Raw genomic sequence first — 25,377 nt, 5'->3', positions numbered from 1 at the left:
ACTTATGTTCCTGTTTTATTAAACAGTTGAATCACAAAACAATTCCTACTGAATTACATACAAATATACATTTGTCTTTCTTACATACAGTCATAGCATTCTAATGAAAAACAAGCAGATACATAGAGAGAAGAGCTGTGGTTGTGGTGTTTTCTTTAAGTGGATTAAGAAGTTATAGCCATCACTGATGCAGGGGTCCTGGGCTGTGCTCTTCAGAATACGTACACTTTCAGTGCCAAGGGTCCTTCTGCAGTCAGACTTCAACCGGCAGAAAAGAAGCCTAGAAAATTTCTCTTTACCATTAGTAACACTTTGGAAAAGGGTTTGAACTCACACACAACAGTATACCACCTGTGTTGCATTGATTTATGGCACTCAAAAAACAAAGTATCTTCTTGGGGCACAACCTCAAAACTAGGAAAAAAATTAATGTGAGACCCTGTGGTCCAGATTCCTAATTAATTAAACTAGCAGATAAAAATGAAGTCAAGATTTTTGTCTAGGAATGGAATTACCACATTACAGTCAAATACAGAAGTATTTACTTTGCATTAAAATATAAAATGAGGCAAATGATAATGATAAATCAAGCCCAACTGTCAATATAAGATGATATGACATGCCAGCACCACAATGACTCTTAACAGCACTGGTCAGTATTTAATCGTCATACATTTAGATCTTGACTTCCTTTCCAGGACAAAGGTAACTGATAAAATAAAGCACAGATACGCAGTCAAATATTTGGGCAGTAATTTTCCATCGTATATACATGGGAAATTTTTATCAAAATTTGTTGGAAAGTGATAAGCCAAATATAAAAGCTTAAAAGAGGCTCTCAGGGGGTTGGGGTTTGTTGTAGCTGGGCTGCATCTGATTCCCCTCAAAGGCCCCAAACAAGCAGCCAGTGGACCCTGACCAAACTGACAAGTTCACAGTTCTCTGTGTTCCCCATAACCTACACAGGATGAGTTGCTGCACCCTTAACAGAGTGCAGTACAGGACTGGCAAAGCAGTACTGCTGTAGGAGAGAAATTAAGGACAGTTAGTATGGGCCTGTGGTATCGTGGTACACAATTTTCTTGATAACATATTTCTATTTTACAGAGAGAGTTGTAAAATAAAAATATATTTACACAACAACTTTGTACAAAGAGCTCTCTCTACATGCAGGCTTCATTTAAGCCCTACCTAGACCAACCTGAAACATTCAGGCCATTTAAGCTCTGGGGAGTGAAGATGCAATAAAAATGGAAAGAAAGAAACTGGCTGCCTCATAATTATTGTTTGTTGCTAAATCTAGCATGTTCCTACAGTTACAGTGCCATTTCCAGGCAGTTTGAAACTATAAGAGTGGTTAGTTCATGATAAGCTACATAAAGTCAACCTCAATGAGCCTAGAAATTATGATCTCCAGATCTGTGAGAAAAGCTGGCTGCACTTATAAGTAACTTACAATTACCTTGTTATGCAGTGTCCAAGGACTTCATATATCCATCATATCTGGCAAGCCAGCAGTGGTGGTTAAGTTTCCAAAAGACATTGACTGACAAATTCTTGATAACTTTTATGTTCTTATATATAACTCTAATGACTCTGGGTTGACTCCGCCATAAGAAACCCATTTCTCTCCTCTGCCTGTCTTGGGATCTATAGCTCTGTCTATGAGCAAAGCGGTTATTGTTTAGCATCAGCTACTGTGCACAGCACAGCATAGCGCAGCACATTAGCAGGTCAATTACACCATAGCTAACCTTCAAACTTCCTCTTCTTCATATGCTAAGACAAGAAGACACTGCACTTTCCCATCATAATTTAAGATGACGCTAACATGGGATTGTTAACCCTTCGACTCACACACAACCCATCTGCGACCCATGTTTGTTAGGTGAATTACCCCTTTGAACATTTCACACCTAACCACCTATCCCACTGAAAAGCATGGTAACCCTACAGTGGGTTTAGCTTTATTTTACTGCACACACCAGGGTAACCCTTTTATTTTACATATCAAAATCATTGCAATAATATTTTTCCACATCAAACATGCTAAAAACAAACTATGACCCCACACTGACATTTCTGGCAAAGTTGAAAGTTGGTGCAAATTCATATCACACGTTAGGAGGAAAAGGTACAACCAAGACACAAAAAATTCTTTGACCGCGCAGGATTGACCACAGGGAAGGCATCGAGTCTGGGAAGCAAGTTATTGCATTGTGGTCGAAGGGTTGAACAGCAAAACTATGGGTGTGAAACCATTGGTAGTCATGGGGGGGTCACAAAAAAGTGAACCGTGAGACAGGGGGAGGAAATGGGGAAGATGTAATGAGAACAAAAAATGGCTAAATTTACCGTCTGCAAAGGGGTCGAGACGCTCAGGGGAGATGATCATCTGTCTGCGCCGGGCTTTGTATTCATCTTCCCGTTCTGCGATCTTCTGTGGACGGTGCTCTGCGAATGGATCGTACTGCAAAACGAAGATGGGGTAAAACGTGTAAGTGTATGAATCAAAGAAGACAGGGATGAAAGCTGATATTTGTGAAACGATAAATTAACACATACTTGCTCATCTGACTGAGGAATGGCATTGAGTATTGCCACTGGTGCATGGTACCCTGGCTTCTTTTGACCCAACAGGCTTGTCGATGTATCGTCTTCATCATCCTGAGGAAAGAGAGAAACAGGAGTCTAGTCAAATCTCACCAAAATGGCAAGACTCTCCTAGCTCATATGCGACAGGCAAAGGGGAGCAATCAAGCTCCAGAAAAAAATAATGGAATTGCAACAGATTGGAAATTGATAACACAACACTGTTTAGACAACGAAGGACTTCACTTGGACTTGGCTGCTGTGAGACTCAATTTAGGTTAGATTTGAAGGCAAAAAGCTGAAGAAACTTTACTTGATGACCCATGAATATCAGAAAATGTAACATTGTGCATAGTTTTGCCTTTTGACACTCTGCCAAACTGTTGTGAGTAATTAATAAAAGAACTGGGATGCTTGCAATATCTACACAACATAACACACTTCCATTTGCAGCTGCTGGCACCAAATTTAAGGGAGAAAATTAACTTAGATGAGAGAAATTAGCTCCTGTTGTAACATTAATTAGGCTATTCATGTAAATGGGTAGCTTAATAGATTCCTCTATTCATAATCAGCATTTCAGCTTGTTTCCCCCATGGAGCCAATGGAAATGACTGATGCAAAGCCATGTGTTTGGCTCACTGCTTCAGATGTGGGCCTTAAGTTCTACATTACACTGTAAAAACTTTAGGAACATGTATCTATGCTCTGGGTAGGGAAACACTTACATCCTCCTGTTCGTTGGCAGCGATGGATGTGACATATCCGGCAAAGCGACTGTCACTGCCTCCATAGATCTCCTGGTCATAAAAGCCAGTGGAGTCGAGGCCCACTCCCTGCTCACCATCCTCCGCCAGCAAGGAGGCCTTCATCCCCTGGATCTCCAGGATCTGGGCTTCGATATCTGCAGGAAATAAACAAGAGAGGGTGAGAGATTGGAGAACTTCCAAAAGATTAAACTCCATTGTACAAAATATGCGAATATGGGAAAAATTATGCTGTGTATTTTCCTCTTTGGATGACACTAGAAACCTTCCAAAGCTGTGCATTTGAGAATGGTGTATTTGTTTTCTACTGATACATAGATCATTTTTCTTTCCCTTATTTCAAATTAATACCATTAAATAGAAGATGCAAATAAGATATAATTAAATTCCTGGAGAGTGGGTGTAGCCGTCTGCCAAAGGCAAACGTGTAAACTGAGCACCTTTCTTTTATACTGTATTTTCCCGTGGGCATCACAGCAATGTAATAAAAAATTTAAACATGTCTTTTACATTATATACTGATCGCAAGAGATCACATTAGCAAACAGCAGCTCCAACAAATCAGATGCCTCTGCTTTGCTAGTTAAGGAGAAACGTGAGGGAAACGCAAATAACAGTAGTGAGCAGCAACTCTCTAATGATTTTACTGTCGTGAAAGAGTGTTCATCATAGTCTAAGCCTTTACACGGCTTAAAACACATCTTTAAATCAATGAAACTTTAATTATATTGATGAAAACTGAAAACATTGGGATTTTAGTTTTTTGCTCCAATATTGACCACATCTGATCAGGCCCGGCTCGGAAACCACTATTGCTAAACCTAGCAGTCATGGACCACATTATCACAGAGAAGCTGGCGACTGTTAAAAACACAGTTTCAGACTTGAGAAAGCTGGAGAACTTCAGCGTCGTGTGGACATATTGGTAACGTGAGGTCGAGTCGTGTTGTCAACTGGGTTAGCCGTATGAAAGGCGCCACAACAGTCAAACAGCAGTAAATAAATAGCTATTACTGAGAGCTAGTTGTATGGCAAAACGTGTGTTTTAATGGACGCCGATTGGTATCGTGGTGACGTTACATATAAACAAAATAACCGCTAAAAAACGATAAATGCTGCACAGTGCTGGTGGCTAACTAAAGCTAACGAGCTACAAACCAGCGCCATTATCTAAACCGTCCGCATTGTGTCGTAGCACGGCCTGCCGCGGATCACGTTTAAAAACAACAAGTTCATGCATCAATCCGTGCTACAGACACTGCAGCATTTACAGTAACAATTCCCGATATATGCTATTGTGAAACAGACATCGGAAAAGGAGGCTGTTTATGATTTTTTCCAAATAATTTACCTTCGTGCGTTTTGGCGATCTTCGCCATTTTGGTGATGGTTGCTGGAGTCTGAAACCGGATGTGCGTTAATCCAAACTTCCGTCTCTTCCGAGCTGCTCTCAGATCAGTTTTAACATGGTTCTTGATCACTAATTGTAAACATATATATATATAGTACTCTGATAATTTACTTTATTAAAACTATCAATACCATTGTGGAAACATACTCAGTAGTGCTTTCAAGTTTTTACTTTAAGGTACTAAATTATTGCCATCAAAATGTACTTTAGGAACAGAGAGTGAAAGCACTAATTGTGTAAAATGACCCATTTCAAATTATTATTATTATTAATATTATTATTATTACAATCAGCCTCTTTAAACCAAAATAATATAATAGCTGTAACTGATTATGGGAAATGTTTGCCAGATTATAAATCAATAACCACACAGTGATTGTGTGTGTGTGTGTGTGTGTGTAACCTTAAAGCAAAGTTAACTTGGATGTGTAAATCAAGACCGATTGCCTAGCAGGGCGTCCCCGTTAATAAGGTAAGTTTCTAACTCTCAAGAGCAGTTAAAAAAAACTTGTTTTTAACAAAGTTATCTTAAGAGGCAGGTAACATTGTACGTATTAACATATTGGACTCATAGACTGCGTAGGAATTTGACCTATACGTGCAGGCGCCGCCCTAGATGTATTGGGCCAATCGGCGGTGCATAGTAAGGTTACACTACAGTGCAACCTGATCCTGAGCCAACATCTCGTGACATTCCTGCGGGCGCGCGGTCGTGCGCGCGAGGCACAATACGACAGCAGCGCCGTCTGACGAACGGCAAGACTGGCCAATGGAGAACGTTCGGAGGGTGCGTTTGGTCCTATGGCAGACCAACTTTTGAAGAGGGCGTGGCGTTGCAGGGGGGCGGTACTGAATCTACGGGCACTGATGCCTGACAGGGAGCGGAGAGATCCATCAAAGAAGGGAAGATGGCGAGAGGCGGACGGAGCTTGAGAAAAATAGCTGAGTGCTTGAAACAGTTACCTTCTGTAGCCAGCAGGGATTTACAGACCAAGAACAACGTCAGGTAAAATTTTATCTCTTTACTTTCGACAAAACCTGGAAAGTGTAGAGTGTGACAAACGAAGCTGAGGTAGCCGTTAACATTACTTAAAACATTCACTTAGCTTAGGTTAGACCTTAATACGTAGCAAACAAAAGAACTCAAACTAGTAACACCTTAACACCTAAGACAATTAACTAACGTGGTGACACTTGAAGTTCCTCTGTTTAGCATTGATAAGTAGGATACAAACATTTCATAAATGGTTTACAACAATCTGAAACGTAGTTGTACACAGAAGTCTTAACTAATGTATTTGTCAACCATTATAACTCCTCTTGTGGGCACCAACAGGTGGAGGCTCCTGTAGAGAATCATAACAAGCTGTAATTAAAGCTGCGAGCAGCGTTGAACGGGCCCTCGCACCCGGCGTCCGTCGGGGGAGCGGCGACCGCGGGACCCCGGCAACCGCGGGGTCAACGCAGGTCGCAGGGCACACGCTGGCGTAACAGTTCACACTTCCCAGATGTAAAAATTTTAAATAAAAGCTTTTATGCTAATTATTTTCTGTGATAATATTATTCAGAGCTCATCATCTGTGACAGATCATGGCTCTATTGACTGTAACCTCCCTGTGGCAGCTTCTCACAGACACAATCAACTCCTCTTCCCCTCCCCCCTCAGACACACACAGACACACACACACAGAGACCCCCTTCCAAAAACCCATCAAAGAGTAATACAATGGCTCCATCTGTAGGATAAAGTAGAGAGTCGCAACAGGAAGTTACCCCAAAATCTGAGGTTTCAAACAGGAAGTTGGGTTTCCGAACTTTGACGGGCCAGAACCGGCACACGCTTCGACCCAAACTCACAATTTTCGGAGCCAGTCTTCCAAAAATCCTTAAGTCTGTCCTGACAACATTTGAAGTGAATCTGGTCACCCGTCTAGAAACTGGACATCACACTATAAAATATGTCATTTCCTGCTATAAATAGGTGGTGCTACAACAATTGTATGAATATTGACATATGGATGTGTGCAGATAGGTACCATTAACAATCCTGTAAAGTTTGATGCAGTTTGGACAAAGTATGGCCGAAATATAGCAAATTTAAAGCAACTTCCTGTTTTGTGGCGAGTGATCGAACTTTGAGGGGCCATAACTTCCACGCCCTTCAATGAAAAGTCCGAAACTTTTGCAATTTAACTTCGTCTATGTCTTAAGAACAAATTATCAAATTTTGAAGTCAATCGGATAATGCGTCTAGGACTAGTTCGCGTTCAAGCGACCCCTGGAAATGGCCAAAAACACACAATTTTTTCACCTTCCGGTCAAAATAAAAATACTTTCTGTTGGGTTTAGAATATGGCTCCAAGAGACTTTTTGGTGCGTCATGGGATGTTACATATGTGTGCAGATTTTCAGATTTTTAGGCGCAACGGGCTTGAGGGGCTGTTCCGTTAAAAATGTAGGTGGCGCTACCGAGGCCATTTTGCCACACCCATGCTCAAGACCCCTAAATTCTTAAATTTTTCGCCGTGCCTGACGGGTCTGCAAATTTTCAGGAGTTTTGACGCATTTTAAGGCCCTCAAAAAGGCGATCAAAGAGGCGGAAAAAGAAGAAAAAAAATAATAATAATAATAATAATAATAAACCGAACGAAAACAAGAGGGTCCTTGCAACTCGTTGCATGGCCCCGTTGGGCCCACGCAACTCGTTGCTCGGGCCCTAATGATATAAATATGTTGTAAATACAGTTTTATGTAAGTTGTGTGTAAATACTGTACTTATGTGGTGGAATGCAGCTAAGCATTTTTACCTAAGTGCAATGCTCAAGCAAACCTTTGAGGTGTTGTTGAACTGCAGAGAGGTGTTTTTATTGTTTACCCTTATTGAAATAAATGGGGTGGACAAAATAGTTGAAACACCTGTATGCAATACAGTTCAGCAGCACCACAAACTGCAGCCTTTAAAGTGATCATCAAGTTAAGACACCCGTTTGATACAGCTTCGACAATCACGGAACATCCTAACCTTCGTGAAGGAGGATTTATTGCAAAATTGATGTTTTAGTCCGCTTTAGTTTTAGCCAAATGTTCCTAATAAATTGCTACCTAAGTTACAGTTGTAGACAAGTACTGTAGTGGTGGAATGCAACTAAGCGTTTTTACTCAAGCGTTTACTTAAGTGTAAGTACCAATACCACAGTGTGAAAATATTCTAGTTAGTAACTAGTAACTAAAGGTGTCAAAAATGTAGAGTATGGAATAGAAGTGTAGTGTAGCATAAAATGGAAATGGAGTAAGTAAGTAAAAATTGTACTTTAACTTTAAGTATAAAGTTAATCAGTTACACTTCACCGCTGATATACCGGATTTGTCAACAATTACAACATATTCTATGAAGACATTATTATTACAAGTGTGTGGTATTTTCTCCAGGGGGATTTTCATTAGTCCCAAACATATTGCTAAATATTATATCTGCTTAAAATATATATTATAGTGTGTTATAAGACATTTATAAATACTAAATAGGGAACTTAAAAAAAGAGTTACCATTAACATTCAACATTCATATGATTCCTCCAGCACATGCCTCCATATCACCTGATTCCTCGAACATCATAATTACTTGTTGTTATACATGTTTTAGCATCAAGATGATAACCACTACAATATACTGTTAGGTTGAGTAATCTTTTATTTATTATTATTATTATTATTATTTATATGTTTTATAATTCAACTTTTAGTCTGGAGAGTAACTAGTAACTATACCTGTCAGATAAAGGTAGTGCAGTTAAAAGTACAATATTTTCAGTATGAAGTGGCAGAAAATTTAAATACCTGACAAAACCTGGGCTAAATTCTAAATAAATTACATGCCACCACTGCAGCCTAACCGTCTAATGTAGTGCAAAAGTGAGCTATGGATATTAACTGCTTGACAGAAGAACTGTTGCATCTGTATGATGGTTTGCGTTATCTCAGGACAGCCATTTTTTTCTGGGGTTTAAGTCCTTGGGAGGAAGGTGTTTTTTGCGTGCCAGCTGAAAGGTGTAAGATAAGACCACTGCCAGTACTTTCCTGAGGGGAGAACTCAACTGAAATCCAAGTTCACCTCTCGCACAATGTTAGGAAAAGAATAAATTGTTTATTAGTGTTTTTTCAGGAAAAGGGAGGTGGAATGTTCAGATTTTGTCCTGCATCTGCGCCCTTTTGGGGTCAGGTGTAACACTTAACTCTGTATGCTGGCACGAACTTGTCAGTTTGAGGTCAGTACCATGTGTCGGCTATATCACATTTCAGGTAGTGGTGAATGGACTCTCTTTGAAGTGACCTGCAGAGCCAGTATTGCAACAGGAATTTGAAGCAGCACATTGTGAGAAGCACAGAATAGGTTTCATGGGTTTAAGCTAATGATGACATTGATATTGTCACATCACATTAAGCGGTGACATAATGGGTAGTTAAAGCTAAACATACACTTTGAGAGTTGTGTTGTGCTTCCAAACCATCCAGTGCCAGGGACATCGTGGGACGGGGTGCCACAGGTGCCATGGGTGACGGCCAGGCACAAATCAGTCAGTCACAGTGACCCTGGATGCTGCTTTTGTCACGAGTAGCATAATTTGAATTATATGTTCATAAACCTCTGCTGAGTTTACAAGCCAGTTTTTTTTTAACCATCCAGGATTAACAGAGTCCTCCCATTCATGGTGTCAGGGACAATCTGACTGAGTGATCCTTCTGGCTGGAAATGCTGGAAATAGAACTGAAAGCTGCAATGATTAGTTGATTGATCAGTCTATCGATAGAAAATTAATTTGCAACTATTTTGATAATTTTGTGAATCCTTGTCGTTTTTCTGAAACAAAAACGCTAAATATTTGCAGCTTCTCAAAAGTGATATCAGGGAGTAAACTGAATATGTTCAGGGTTTGGACTGTTGATTTAACACAAACCAACTAGTCTATTTGAATGTATTACCTTGGACTGTGGGAAATTATAACTTTGAATAAATATTATTATTTGACATTTCATTGACAAATTGATCAGTGGAGAAAATAATTGCCAGATCAATAAGGAAATAATAATTACTTGAGGCCCTTCAAATTATTATTAAGATTATTCTGACTAATCACTTAATAATATTTTGATTATTGGTTTGGTTGATTAAAAGTGAAGGAACCTGCTGTCAGAGCCCAATGTGACTTCTACAAATGACTGATTTTGTTTGAACTGTAGTAACTTTAAATTTAACTTGACTTTAAATTTAGACAACAATTGACTGAAACAATTGACATTTCCAGTGTCAGTTGTTTAAAGAGCTGTCAATTGTTCAGCTCAACAGTTGTCGTGGGATCAAATATTTTTTGTATTTTTCCAGCCAGGACTCAGTATGTCAGACAGTGTGTCAGAAAAACTGTCTGCTGCTGGAAAACTGAAGTCCAGTCATTGATCTAATTCTGCAGGTTCTCTCCAAACAGAAAGTAGGCTACATGTATGAAACGTAGACAGGCAGGAAGTCACAGAACTGGGTTGAGCAAGACCAGGTAGTTAGGCTGCGCAGGGTTTTAGGTCTTTCAGGCTAGTAGTAAATTTGGTGCCCTTGACCTTGTTCCGTTTTGGTTTACAGGCAACTGTTACCTGTTTGATTTCAGTGACTAATGCTTGGGAGGTGTTGCAAGAAGGCTTCCATTTAAAGTGTCCTCTTCTCCAGGAATAAAGGCTTATGTTGCAGCTTTGATCTTGATTTATAGTTATTATAGGTTATTAGCACTAGGCTTTGTGTAGATGGAAATCATAGAAAACTAGTCGTTGTTCTCAAGAGTTCCTGTCCCCTTAATGTTTGTTACAGAAAAGATTAAAGCTACTGTAATCTGTATTTTTATAATCATATCAGAGGACAGTTTGGCAATGTGAAAGTTGTCTCTGGTAGTGATTAACCTACAGACATTTGCCGGCTGAATCTGCAGCTCCTTTTGGCTCAATCGAGCTTCATGAAGAATTTCAGCTCATTATTTGTTTTGGTTCACTTTCACTTGCTCTATTTGAATCATTTTCAGCAGCAGCAGGCAGCTGTTGTCAGACTAAAAGCTCTTAAAACCCTCTGTCCACTACCTGCTCAGCAACAAACACCAGACAGACACAGTTAAAGAGCAGCTGGTTACCTTGTGGAGCATGTTGCAGCTTAAGAGCCAGATATTTCCCTCTAATGTTGCTCTGTTACTGCTAGATATGTAAATAATTAACCATTTGCACATTTGAGGCTAGAATGGGCTCACACCAAAGGAGACATTTTACTTTTCAGTGAAGTAGTAAAAGAGGAATAACAACATTTTCAAGAGAATTTTGATAAAAATAGAAAAGTTTATTTAGAGCCCCATTAGCTACTGTATCACACCAACAAATGAGACAACACAAATCAACAGCACTTACATTCAGCTCATAACAGCTACTCAATATATATGGGGTATTTGTCATTATGATATTTCAAATAAAAATTAATGAATGAATTCAATAATCAGATTTTCATGAAAGATTTTCATGCTTTATTGCAGCTACGAACCAGTCAAGCTCCTCTGTTTACTCACAGTTTCTTTAAATTACTCACAGAAGTAGCTTATTATATTGCTAGACAGTAATCAAACTGTATCTTGTGACAGATATTTTGGATACCAGTGTACTGCTCCTGCTCTGTTTTGTGGTTCATGACAGTTTACTTTATTGATTCAAATCCTCACCCTGTTGGTCTCTGTATTGTTTGTTTTGTGATCAGATACCTGTCGTCATGTGGGATCCTGATGACGCAAATGCCTCCCCTGCTGGGTACAGCCATGCCAGGGCGCAGCGTTGTGTTGCCTGCCCGCAGCTTCTTCAACCTTGCCGATTCCTTCTCCAAGAGGAAGGAGTACTCCGAGAGACGAATCATTGGGTGAGTCTAAGTGGTGGTCAAAGGTTGAAGGTCACATTGACCTCACAAAACACGTGTTTGGCCATAACTCTCATCCGATTCGATTTTGGTTGTCTTCCTGATACATTTGCATATTAATGAGGTAAAACTGATTTTGCTTTGATGCACAGACGTCCCAGTACACTTTAAAGGGAGCAACATTCAAATACAATAATATAAAACTTTAAAATGCAGATTTTTAAATTCCAATCACGTTTTGAATGCTGGTGCGCTGGCTCTGTATGACGTGCTAAATGTCCTCCTGTGTTCCATAGAGAGGTCATAACAGGTCATAATCACTAAATCTGCTTGTATAAATAGACGCAAGCGGCGGCAGCTATTTTCCCCTCAGCTGGAGTGATGCAGTTACATAATAGTAGAGTTGGAGACTGTCTCCATTTGTCTCTCATTCATTACACCTTGCCTTTATTTTGTTTATTATTTTATTATGCTTTTTTCCTTTCCTCTTGAATTCTTTTAGCTTCTCCTCATCTCTTCCCTCCCTCCCTTTCTCTCTCTATCTTTGCTCCTCATTGACCTAGATTTTACTGGGTCGTGCCAGACTTGTCTAGTGTTACATCACAATTACCAACCTTCACCTGTTTCCTGACATGCAGCTCTGCATGGTTGTATTTGCACACTCCGAGTTTATGGCTCTTTCCATCCTTGACTCTTTAGGTATTCCATGCAGGAGATATATGACGTGGTGGCCGGTGTGGAAAACTACCGCCTCTTTGTTCCCTGGTGTAAGAAATCTGATGTGATCTTCAAGCGATCTGGGTTCTGCAAGGCCAAACTAACTGTTGGCTTTCCTCCTGTGGTGGAGAACTACACCTCTCTTGTCACTACAGTACGCCCCCACCTGGTCAAGGTATGGCAGTGCCATCAGAAATCAGCAGACAGAGCGATAAAAAGTTTAGCAGTCAGTAGCAGTATTAGAGGACTTGAGTCAGTTAGAAGTCTTGGTTGCAATTAATGTGTATTTGTTGCTTGTCAGGCATCCTGTTCAGACGGTAAACTGTTCAACCACCTGGAGACAGTTTGGCGCTTCAGCCCTGGCCTCCCGGGTTACCCTCGTACCTGCACTGTGGATTTTGCTGTAAGCCTGTGAATATTCTCATTCATCCAGGTCATAGTTATCTCAAGGAAAGTTTTAATCGAAAGCAACCAGGTTGGTTGGACCAGTCCCAGCCTGGTCAGCTGCGAACACGAACTGATGAAGCCTTTTGGATGAGAGGTGAAACGTCTTCTAGACTACAACTAAGTCCAGTTGCTTTCGATTAAAACTTTCCTTGAGATATTTTGCTGTAAGCAGCAGGCAATCTGCTGTCAAACCTGCGAAGAGAGAAAAAGTAGGGGAGGGTGATTCACATAAGAACTGACTGACAAATCCCCCAAAACAATTTTTGTATTCACTGTAACATGTGCAAATTCAAGAATAATCTGGTAGTTCTTCTCCTGAAAAGGTACATTTTGGATTTAATGACTTAATGATTAGCTTTAAAAGACAAAGGGTGAAGTATTTTGTGAATACAGTTGCTGTGTCTACAATTGTATACTTCAGTTCTTACAGTTATATGCACTACACTGTGTACACCTTCATCTGTGCTAACAACTTGTCCTCCTTCTTTAGCTGCTATTTTCACAAGTTTGAAAATACATTGGTGGTCCCTCCTTTTCTGCTGCATAGCCAAGATTGCAACAATTGAGGGAGAGAAGTGTCCATTGTTCCATACTCAACTTTGACTGTTTGAGTCACCATCCTGGTTCTTATAGTGCACTGCATGTTTCCAAACTTGTCAGTGTGAGAACACGCAGAAACAGGGAGTTTTAGAAACAGCAACACAGACATCCACATTCACTTCTTGATTGGGTCTTATCAATCTCAACATATCCTTCCCTAAGTCATCATTTTAAAATGCCCTTTTAAAATGACAACATACTAGGTTGGACATAGCCTCAGTTGGAAAAGAGAAGAAAGGAGACAAATTGCACAAATTGCGAGAATCATGTTAAATAGAGAATTGATCCTGTTTTGAAATTGTTAGATTGCTAAAGATTCCCACCCCTAGAGAAGGGAAGGGAAATATTTAACCTTTGCTCCGTGTGTGTCCTGTGATCATGTGTTGGTCCTTCCATGTGTCTGAACTTGGCCTGTCTTCAGCTGCAAGTGTTGTATTTCTCATTGGATCAGTTTCAAACACACACAGACCTCTGACGTGTATACAGTATGAAATTCAGCTGCTAACTTTATCCTCTCCTCTCCCTCCCTCCTCCTCGCCTCTCTCTCCACAGATCTCCTTTGAGTTTCGCTCGCTCCTCCACTCCCAGCTCGCTCACGTCTTCTTCGATGAGGTGGTGAAGCAGATGGTGTCAGCATTTGAGCGTCGCGCCTCCAACGTATACGGTGCAGAGACGGTTATCCCTCGTGAGCTCATGTTCCACGAGATTCACCACACGTAGCGTTGCCCCCTGACACACAAACACAGATAACGCAGACAAACACAAAGCCCGATGCCAAAGAGAAATGAGAGGGGGGAAAGTGTAGACAGAAAGAAGAGACTACCTGTGTTCTAACTGCAGTGCCTTTCCCACAACAATGACCAAATTCCAACGATTTCCTATCTCATCTTTTATAACTGATGTGGATCCACCTGCTAATTTTCACCTTGGTGCTAAACATTTCAACATTATTTGCACTGTCATTCCCATTATCAGAGCTCAATCTGTGCCTGGTTGTGAAACTGAGCTCACAGGTTATGAGTGTGAGGTGAAATCATGGCTTAGCAGCGCTGTCAGTCGTGATTGGTCAAGTGAGCATGTCATCACATCTGTCAACATTAGCTACACTGCTCTAACTACCTTACAACCACTTCAGATTTAAAAAGCTGCTGCAGGAAGACAGTATGTCCTCCAGAAGCTCTGGTAGTTCAACTTATTTGTCTGCTCATGGTGACGTGTTACATCCTGTCATCTCACTCATATGTTTGATTCATTAGTTGATTAATAGATATAGATTATAATGAATATCCTTGGGTGTTGGACTCTTGGACCTGGACATTTTCACAATTTTCTGCATTTTATAGACTAAAGAATCAATCAGTTAACTGATAATTTAATTAGTTGCAGGCCTATTAGACTAATTTTCATTTCAGTGAGATTGATTTTGAGATGTATAGTATTTGATTTTCAGGGAGTTAAGTGCATATCACCTGTATTGAGATCCAGGCTGCAACTATTTCATCATCGATCTGCTGACATTTTTGTCTCAATTAATTGATTAGTTGTTTGGTCTAAAATGTTCAGTTTATATTTATGTAAAACGGGAAAAACAGAAAGTCCTTAAAGGAGCAGGAACAAGTTGATTCTTGACATTTTATCTTTATAAATGATCCCCGCTGTAGTTGGGATGCAGATGAGCCCACCAGAGGTTGTATGAGAGAAGGGAACATTTTAAGATATTTCCCCCTTTAGCAGGTCTGTGCCTGAGGTGAAGCTACTTGAAGTTGTAGTGTTGACTAAATCTTATAATTTAGTCAGTTTGGATAATGGTAAATGCTGTGCTCCTTTTCCCTACTTCTGTGATGAACTGTGCACAACATTGAGCTTCATGTGTCAGACAGTTCATGGGTTGTCCAAGGTCAACCCCATTACATGTACAGGCCCATCTGTAATCTCAAGGATCCTTCACTTCCTCTGACAGCTGACCCACATCCGATGTGAGTTCAGTGGAAAAGAATTATAGAGGACTGAGTGAGAGATTGACTCAGGTGTGACCAATTAGAAAGTGATCAACAGAAAGTACAAGTACAAGTGATGTGCAAATTATTACGCTGCTTCCTTGGCAATGAAAAAGTCGTGATGGGAAGAGTTTAGTTTTTAAAATAATCATAGTAACAGCCCTGGACCACACGTTTTTTTCCCCAGCCTTGATTATTCAGACTGTGGTTACAGCAGTGCAGTGAGCTAATGACAGTAGCTGATTTATTATGACACATTTTCTAACTTTTGTGGCCCTCGAAGAATAATAAAAATGTAGTATTGTATAAGACTCCAGTTCACAGCTGAGATGGGTCATTACTTACAGATTATGTTACAGTTAGTCCCACAGGAAGTGCAAGAGGTTAAAGTGATGATGTGATGACACAAGCAGCAACACCAATCACTGTGAGACCAGGGTCCAAATAGTGTTAAAACCTTGATGCTTGTCTGTGGAGACTTGAATGTGAAGGGCACAAAACAGCAAGAAAAAATCATGTCTAAAACTAGGCTTGGGCATCTGAACTAATATACCTGGGCCTGGGGTGATTAGGCCCACCAGGTGTAAGGATGATCCATTACTATTTGGCTGTTTTATTTTTGTATTGTCTCATTTATAGAGGCATATTTTTCTACAAGACCACCTCTAAGTGAACATAATATATTTTTGCCCATAAAAGTGCATCTATTCCTCTCTATATGTTAAGCACTGAATGGGACATTCTGCTATAATGTTAAGTGAAACATAGACATTTCAGGTATTTCTTTACTGATGAAAAAGGACGATTGAAGATAAAATGTATTTAGTACATATAACAGGGAACTTGGTCAATACAAAACTACAACATAAAAGCATTAAATCACACATATACTATATTAAGGGATGTAATGACTGATTCTGCCCAAGCCTAGGGTTATAATGCATGATAACCCCATGGTGACACCACAATCACATACTGTATGTAATAAGAATATATTATAAGTATAAAGAGGCAGAGGCAGGTTAGACACTGTGTCACTAGACATTTTGTATAAAAAGGACGTGCAGGAGGATGTGTTAAAATGACTGCAGACAGATGTACTAAGTGTACTGTATACTATCAGGAATACACACCTTTCAAAAGGTGCTGAACTTTTAATTTTTGCTTTATTTCAGTAGGGGGCAGTGTTTTTTTTTTTTTCTTCTATTTCTTCTTAATGTGACATACACTATGCTCTCATCATTATTAAGAGAGTGATGCTGGACATAAGAGTTGCTAAATTATACAGCAAAGGGTGGTTTTACTTTTTTCTTAAGTGTGCAATATGAGCAGTGTAAGTGTTATTTTTAAATGCAGCTAAGCAAGCATGTAAACCCCACTGTCGTTGTAAGGGCCCAAACTGGCTGACTAGGCAGAGGCAAGGCCCTGTATTTATCAAACCTGAATGAGTAATCACACTTTAAAATGCTCTAAAATACCAGTGTAAGAGTGAAACAGTTGTTGGCTGAGTGAGAGCAATTCATTATAATGAGAAACTTTATTAAAAAATTAGTTTCTCACTATTTTCTCATGAAGGACAACAATGACCTACATGATCTATTTTTCATGACACTGGCAGAAATGGGTTTCCACATTAATCAAACAAATCCCTAAATCTAATTAATTACAGAAATTTAACACAGTTGTATATGTTTATCATGAGTAAATACACAAATGAAATGGAAAAAAAATCTGCTGCAAACCTTCCAGTCTACATTTTGTTGATAGACATCAGAGAGATGTTATAATAAAGAGACTTTAGTTTAACACTGACAAGGGCAGACAATGAAGATTGTTTAGACATTGATTGTAAATAAAATCAGTATCAGATTTATTCTTGTTTGTTTGAAGGCCTGAAATGCAGAAAACAGAGGCTCTGTTCCTGTGCAGCTCTCTGGCATTTAAGAGCATTTTTTAAGTCAAAAGATGTTAACATTACATTTGTGAGTGAGAGTAAAAGTGAAGGATTTCAGTTTTTATCTTCCAGTTAAGTCCATGGTTTTACTCTTGGTAGTTTGATGAATACTGGTCATAGACACTTTGACCTGTCCAGTCAGTCAGGATGCTGTTTCAGTGAGGTTAATCTGCAGCCCTGAACCCACATCACTCACAGAGTGCCTCCTGGCCTACTGGCAGCATATTTATCTCCATTTTTAAACATTATACTCATTTTAACATATTTATTACTTAGTTTAAGTGTAAATATTGGTTTAGAAATCATGTAAGAAAGATGTATACACACTGCTTTTAAAGAGAATAGGTTCGTGTGTGTGTGTGTGTTGTCATGGAACAGGAAAAGGACTTCTTGTGTAAATGATGTTTTGTGATGAATGACTTCAGAAAGATGTACCAACTGCATGATTTATAAACTATTTTTTCTAAAAAAAAAAAAAAAAATCTGACTCATGTCTTTGTTTTGGGTTTATCTCTACACTGCTGTAGAGTGGTTCATGGCCCCCTTGACTGGACAGAAATAGGTTCATCATGTGAGCAGTAAGAATAGACCTGCAGGTGGTATGAAGCATGGCTGCATCTGAACAGGCAGTCCTAAGGTTTGGAAATGTCAGTGCTGGCAAAGGACACAGTTTAATTTGAACTCTCAGGGCTTCCCCTCCCTGCTTTGAAAGGTGACATGGATCACAATCTCAACACAAGATCTATTCATTGGCTGTAGTAGCTGTAGCTTGATCTTCATCAGCACTTGGAGTTTTTCAGTCTGTAATTTACACCTGCAGATGAAGATCATGTAATCACTCAAAGGCTCCAACAAGATTCTTTTCTCAACTGCTGTCAAGTTCAGCTGTGAATCTCAACTTATAAGTCAACATGAGAAGAAAACTCGGAATTTGAACATGAAAACTGATGTGACTGAAAGCTCGAGCTACTAAATGGACCTTTTTTTAACTGCCGTTTACAAAGGTTAAGATGAACATTGAACTGTAGTTTTACGGCCAGAAGTCCCTTGAAGTGCTTTGAAAAATGGAAATTTGAACATCAACAACATGGTGACAACTAGAAAACTCCATCTGCTGACGGTCAGATATGCTTGAAAGCTCTAACACAGCTACTAAATGGACCTTGTAGTGTGATTGTTTTCTCTACTGGTGTTTCCAAAGATAAAAGTTGAACTTCAGCTTTTAAGCTAACATGAAGGCAGAGTCCTATAACTGCTCAGAAAAATAGAAATTTGAACATGACAACTGGTCACACTTTGACTGCTGTTGAAGAGAATACATGATTGAAAGCTCCAGAGCAGCTACTAAATGGACCCTGTGGCATGACTGTTCTCTCCCACTGCAGCTGTTATTCAGGTCTGCTTGGGACATGAGCCTCCCCCAGGAGACAGTTAGGCTCCAGAATGAGGGTGACATACAGCAGCACGCTGGGCCCAGGTATGACTCTTGCAGCTCACAACCCTCCATTCAACACCTGCAAGAAAAACAAAAAAAGGACACCTAGTGCCCAGGTGGAGGGGCCATCACACCTCAGCTAAAGAACGCTTCAGGGGGGATGGGAAAAAAAAAGAAATGGGAACATGACTTAGTGACAAAAGTAAATAACAAAACATCAGAACAATTGAATTTATTAAATTTAAAAAAAAAAAAATCACCATTAATTAACATCTACACCGTACAAAACAGTCAAATGATCACAGCTACCTGCCATTTTGCAAAGGAATAATGTATTTATGTGGAAAAGAAGCACCACCTACTGTCTTAGTTTTCTGTTACTCATAGTTAAAGCAGAGGGGAGATGTGTGATCTCTACATCACATATATGAAGGTCAGTGGTAAACAGCATGTGGGCGCCACAGGTTTTTCACATTTAGACTTCATAGCTGAGACCTTGAACGGTCCAAACTCCAATTCTCACATTCAATCAGCCAGAAAAAAACCTCACAACTCTGCATGCGTGAAAACAACTCACAAGCGCCAGACACCTCAGTAAACATTTAAATCTTACGTTGTTTTAAACAGGCCCCTGGTGATACTGTAGGCACTCTTTGTCCAGTTGTGGTCAGGTATGAACGACTGATCTCCATCACCAGATGAATAAAATATTTAACGTACCTTCAGAGACACAGAAAATTGCCCAGGTTCTGTATGAAAATTGGTTTAATTAAATCAAATGACAAGATTTTAACCCACATCATGTTAGCTGGGGAAAAAACCATGACAACATATATATATATAAAAAAAGAATTAACAAAATACTATAAAGACAGAAATAAAGGACAGAGACACATTCCTGGCTAGGTATCTTTTGTCATTCGAGCCCTGCTCTCTTCGTGGTAATACAGAGCATCATCAGTACCTATACTATGTTAGTTTCTGTGAAGATTCTTCATCTTTGACCACCTCTTACAGAGATCAAAATGGCATCACCTGTATGAGCGTTTTACATGACGAACTATGAGTTTTGTGCACATGTAGATGGTTCATTGAGCAGAGCTGTTAAGATGGATCTGTTGTAGTAAACTGGGCTCGATGGGGTCTCCTCCTCTAGACCGGGTGAATGGGACAGAGCAGCACTGAGTTGGGGGCGAGGCTGGCTCCTCCAGAAACCCGGGCAAAGAGGCAGGAGGCGGGATTAAATAGTGTAAGGGGGGGGCAGCTCCAACATACTCATGGCCAGTCAGTGTGGGCAGAGTTTGGTGGAGGTGGAGGTGGTTGCAGGTTCTTGGGGAGGACTTTGTGTTCCTCAGCCACCCCCAGCACCACTCTGCCTATTAGTCTGTACAGCAACAAATCAGGAGGGTTGGCTTAGAAACCCATGCCTCCTCCCATCCCGCCCATGCCTCCCATGCCACCCATGCCTCCCGGCATCTCCTTCTCCTCCTTGGGGATCTCCGTGACGACAGCCTCGGCGGTGGAGAGCAGAGAGGCTACTCCTGCAGCGTCCAACAGCGCCGTCCTCACCACCTGTAGACACAGAACATACCAGGACTTTTTTTTTTAAATGTTCTGCATTAGATGCTACTCACACTACACAACACACGCCGTAACTAACACCGGGTGTGTTCAGACTAAACAGTTCTGAGAGGAACTGCTCACTGGGAAAGAACTACATAACTTCAAGGGCTTTTTTTCTTCTGTTTGCATTCGCCTGCAGTTGTTATAGCAACATCAGGCCTCTTCAAAATAGGCCTCAATGATGAAATTGTCTGTTAATGAGAAAATTGATAATTTTCCACATCAAACCACTCCTGCTAAGTCAAGTTAATTTAGTTTATGGAGCTACATGTCACAAATAAATCATTCATTTTCCACAGAGGACTTTACATTCTGCACAATGCAACAGCCTCTTTCTTTAGACCACTAAGGTGGCAGTGTTGACAGCCAGTGTGAGAAGAAGAAAACACACTCTGCATCTGACTCTTTTGGTGTGCTTGTTGAGACTGTTGCTATCATCAAAACAGGAATAGTCATGTTTTTATTTGAGCAAACACAGAATCTGATTGGCTGCATCGTACCTTGGTGGGGTCGATGATGCCCTTCTCCACCATGTTGACGTACTCTCCCTGCATGGCATCGTAGCCGATCTCAGCTGATCCCTGCAGGATCTTCTCCACCACCAGTGAACCCTCCACGCCTGCGTTTTTGGCGATGGTCATGGCGGGGATGCGGAGCGCCCGCCTGATGATATCAACACCTGTTTGGATGGAAGGAAATCCCATTAATGACAAAGATGAAATTGGCAGAGATGGCTGCTTATTTGACTTCATTGGTGCCGTCAAAAAAATATACAGAGCATCTCTGGCCACAGTAAATGTGCACAGTCTTGGTTTTCACCACTATACAACATACAATAGATATAGTATTGATATGTGAATAAACTTAACTGTAACTTGAGTTAACAAATTACATGTACTGTCACTTTATCACACTATGGTGCCACTTTATACCAGTCATTACAACTTTAATTATTTTGTAGACTGAAGACAGAGTCACCGCTTCCAATTTTCCATTTTTCCAGTCACTGTCAGATGCAGCCATGAGGGTGTCCTTTGAGCCTGTGCCTGTGTTTTACTCACCGATCTTCTGGTCAGCGTTGGCAGGTTTGAGGGTATCCAGAGATGGGATGCAGCGCAGCAGAGCGCAGCCTCCACCTGGTACAATCCCCTCCTCCACAGCTGCCCGGGTGGCGTTCAGAGCGTCTGTCACACGGTCCTTCTTCTCATTCACCTCCACATCACTTGTTCCTCCGACCTGAAACGGAGGCACGGGCATTGCAACTTTATTTTCTGGAGGAAAACAACAGCAATCAGTTGTTCGCTCAGTCTGTGTTTCTGTTTGAGACATACCTTGAGCACAGCCACTCCATCTGACAGCTTGGCCAGCCTCTCATTGAGTTTCTCCCTCTCGTAGTCGCTGGTGGTGTTCTCCAGCTGCTCGGCGATCTCTGCTGCCCGTTTGTCGATCTCAACTGTGCTGCCACCTCCCCTCAGCAGCAGGGTGTCATCTTTAGTAATCTGCACCTCGCCGACCTTACCGAAGTCGTGAGGCTGGATGTCTTCAAGGGCCAGGCCCAGGGCCTCATCTCCAAACACCTGGAGAAAAGAAAAGAGAAATAAATGTAAAATAGGCCTGCATGTTCTGTTCCAATTTAAACCAAAACAAAAAACATTAAAACCTTTGTAAATTAAATTTCAGACTTCTTAATATCTTCTAAGGAATTTAATTCAATGCTTCATAAGACTATTGAAGACCCTGGATTGAAAAGTTGACTTACAGTGCCCCCGGTGGCGATGGCCATATCCTTCAGCTGGTTCTTCCTGTTATCTCCAAAGCCTGGGGCTTTAACAGCAACTACCTGAAGCCCAACCTTAAGCCTGCAAATGAGTTAACTGCTTTTAACTCTTATTCAAACAATGTTTTCAGTGTAATATGATCTGTCAGCTGGCTATTCTTTGGGATCAGAAAACAAGTGTGATGTACCTGTTGAGCACCAAGGTGCTGAGGGCCTCTCCATCCACATCCTCAGCAACAATGACCAGCGGTTTGCGGTGCTGGTTGGCAATCTCCAGAGCTGGTACGATGCTCTGGACGCTGGAGATCTTCTTCTCACTCAGCAGCAGGTAGGCGTCCTGGAACTCACACTTCTGACCTGAGAGAGGGAAGAGACAGTTTAACACGGTGGTTCCCTACAGAGCAGGGGAAGTGTTCAACAGATAAGTTCAGCAGCAGACAGTATGAACACCTTTACCTTTGGCAGTGTTGATGAAGTAAGGGGAGATGTAACCACGGTCAAACTTCATACCCTCAATGATTTCCAGCTCGTCGTGCAGAGTCTTCCCATCCTGAGACGAAAAGCACGTACTGATTACGTCAACTCAACTAAAAGAGCAACAGATTATTCACAAGTTTTACATAAATTCAAATCTGTAGTCCTGTCAGTGACTACTGAATCTAACCTTGACAGTGATGACTCCCTTGCGGCCAACTTTCTTCATGGCATTGGAGATGATGTTACCGATCTCAGTGTCTCCATTGGCTGAGATTGTAGCAACCTGAAACACCAAGGACATCATTAACCAATATTCACATGGTTCTTAAATGCTAAAACTTTAATAATTGTTCAACTGTGCATTGTATTCCATAGTAGTGAGGGCCACCACTGTAGCCATGTTTCTGCCCCTACTGGCTTGGAGTGCATATCTCTTCAAATGAAAATGTGTTGATTACAGCTACTTTTAAGCACTTCATTACAAATTCAAGATGCCGCATCATCGTTTACTACTAATGGTGAGTACCTGTGCAATCTCCTCAGGGGTTGTGACCGGCTTGGAGAGATTTTTCAGCTCATTGATTACGGCTTCCACTGCCAACATGACTCCACGGCGAATCTCCACAGGGTTGGCACCTTTGCTGATGGTGTCAAAGCCCTCCTTGGCGATGGCACGGGCCAGCACCGTAGCAGTAGTGGTGCCGTCACCGGCCTCCTCGTTGGTGTTGTTGGCCACATCCTGCACCAGCTTGGCGCCGATGTTCTTGTACTTGTCCTTCAGGTCGATGCTCTTGGCCACCGTCACGCCGTCCTTGGTGACCTTAGGGCTGCCCCAGCTCTGCTCAATGATGACAGTGCGACCCTGAAACAGAGAGATAACACAGTACAAATTACATCTTGAGTTAAAACCAAATGAGTAAGAGTGAATAAGTGGGTCTCTGCAGGGTTCAGGGTTAAGACTTTTTAGGACCTTCAAAAAGTCCAAGATGAATAAAACTACCTTTGGGCCCATGGTGACGGCCACAGCATCAGCCAGCAGGTCAACTCCCTGCAGCATGAGGGCGCGAGCATCAGCTCCAAACTTCACATCTTTAGCGTAGGCTCTCGTCAGGTGAGGTGCCAGTGCCCGGCACACAGGCCTCACCTGCTTCATGACTGTTGTAGACGAAACATCTCTGTGGGAAGAAAAGACATGGATGGAAATTTTTAATAAAACTGAATGTTCAGGACAAAACAATCTTATGTGTATTGAGTTCAACACGTGTTGAGTGCAAAGTACACCTGAACAATTATTGTCCAAAATCCATTCATTCCTCCCTCCCAGTGTCACAGGAGGTCAGATTATATGTTACAAAGGTTAACTCTGCCCCTAGTGGTCACTAGTGGGCAAACATGCAACCAGTGAATGAATTAATGAATGAATTTATGGGATGGAGACTGTGCAAAAAGGTGCAATTATAATCAAAAACAGCCTGTAACAATGTGCTGTATATTTGCAGCTGTGTCAATGGATGGATGTGCTTTCACAAATTTATGAGCCTAATGAAGTTTTAAATGCTACTATCTTTTGTCCAATCAGGGTTTCAACTAATAATTATTTTTACTGACCATTAGTCTGACAGTTATTTTCTCCATTATTTAATGAACTGTTTGGTAAAGTTCAGTCAGGAAACAAAGGAAAATGGTACACCTTCAACTTGATGGCTTAGGATATTCAGCGGACAGTCATACAAAAACAAAGAAAAGCAGAAGGTTCTCAGATTTAAGAGGCCGTGAGCACATTTTTGCTTGATAAAGTCTAAAAAGGGTTAAATTACTACAAATATTTGTTCTGAGATCAGGAATCCCACTAATTAATATTAATACATCTGTGGCTTTTCTCTACTTGGCAAACATTGTTCTTATTTTATCAATTAATAATGTAGTCTTTAATAGGTATTTATGCTGGCCTTGGTCCTGACTGTTATTAAATTTCTTATCTTTTTTACCAACCACTACAACAAATCCTTGGGTTGAGACAAATGATGCAATACTCTGACATGGCAATGTTGAATGAATTTAGCACTTTATATGCTGTCTTGTTTTGTATTAACCTGTGTAGTTTGACTTTTCTTTGTCAAATATGATCACAAACTGCATATTTTACAGTTTTTGGACTGCTGATTTCTTATTTAACCTTCTGGTTTCACTGATCAAATGATTCATCTAGAAAATAATAAGCAAATGACTCCATAATGAAAAACAATAATTCTGAATAACTTTTCTAAATCTTTACAAAAGCCACTAAAAAGCCCTTGGATGGAGGGAACACACTCATGATGGCACTTATTTTATCTATTAGTAATGAAAATGTAGAACCTTAGAAAGATTCAGATTCTCTTCTAGAAAATGTATTAGCCCAGTTAAGATGTTACACAGATGATGAAGTTTGTCCCCCAAAATCATTTCCTTGTGAATCCACGTGTGTTCGTCAGGTCGTGAGTCACAAGGTCAAATTGTAAAAGCATGCGCCTCCTCATCCTGTATCAGCGCGATGATTGACCCACACTGTCATAAATAATCACGCCATACTCATCTAAGTGGAGACAAACTCTTATTATTAATGTTCATTATAATTAATCATCAGACTTTTCCCGTGTGCTGTGCAACTTGTCC

At 40.7% G+C, this 25,377-nt stretch overlaps 2 protein-coding genes across 43 annotated transcripts in view; one reads left to right on the top strand and one right to left on the bottom strand.

Moving 5' to 3' along the window:
• Window positions 1–4,811, bottom strand: part of sf3b1 (splicing factor 3b, subunit 1) — a 69,161-nt gene extending 64,350 nt beyond the window's left edge. For 28 of the 37 annotated variants that reach the window (XR_007815267.1, XR_007815266.1, XR_007815285.1 and 25 more), the window contains exons 1-4: window positions 4,711–4,811; window positions 3,321–3,496; window positions 2,566–2,667; window positions 2,356–2,470 (exon numbers count right to left, since the gene is read on the bottom strand). Coding sequence is in view for 28 of the 37 variants with exons in the window: in XM_051078334.1 (XP_050934291.1) it covers window positions 2,356–2,470; window positions 2,566–2,667; window positions 3,321–3,496; window positions 4,711–4,738 (421 nt within the window). In the remaining 9 variants the exon portion in view is untranslated. Of the gene's footprint in view, window positions 1–225; window positions 281–640; window positions 1,022–2,355; window positions 2,471–2,565; window positions 2,668–3,320; window positions 3,497–4,710 lie in introns of those variants that run through there. The other 9 variants (XM_051078707.1, XM_018684131.1, XM_018684127.2 and 6 more) reach the window with 8 other exon arrangements.
• The window catches only part of coq10b (coenzyme Q10B), an 86,052-nt gene that overhangs the window by 49,849 nt on the left and 10,826 nt on the right, over window positions 1–25,377 (top strand). The window contains exons 1-5 of one of the 6 annotated variants that reach the window (XM_018684132.2): window positions 5,610–5,776; window positions 11,543–11,698; window positions 12,395–12,587; window positions 12,714–12,815; window positions 14,012–14,333. The exons of 2 other annotated variants lie outside the window; for them this stretch is intronic. In XM_018684132.2, the coding sequence (XP_018539648.1) occupies window positions 5,679–5,776; window positions 11,543–11,698; window positions 12,395–12,587; window positions 12,714–12,815; window positions 14,012–14,179 (717 nt within the window). In that variant the 5' untranslated portion in view covers window positions 5,610–5,678 and the 3' untranslated portion in view covers window positions 14,180–14,333. Of the gene's footprint in view, window positions 1–5,609; window positions 5,777–11,542; window positions 11,699–12,394; window positions 12,588–12,713; window positions 12,816–14,011; window positions 17,927–25,377 lie in introns of those variants that run through there. 3 more of the 6 variants (XM_051065367.1, XM_051065346.1, XM_051078914.1) reach the window with 3 other exon arrangements.

The sequence above is a fragment of the Lates calcarifer genome, linkage group LG1 (genome assembly GCF_001640805.2).
Source record: "Lates calcarifer isolate ASB-BC8 linkage group LG1, TLL_Latcal_v3, whole genome shotgun sequence".
NCBI lineage: Eukaryota > Metazoa > Chordata > Actinopteri > Centropomidae > Lates > Lates calcarifer.
The sequence above is the reverse complement of the archived record's forward strand: the minus strand, read 5'-3'. Positions and strand labels throughout refer to the sequence as shown.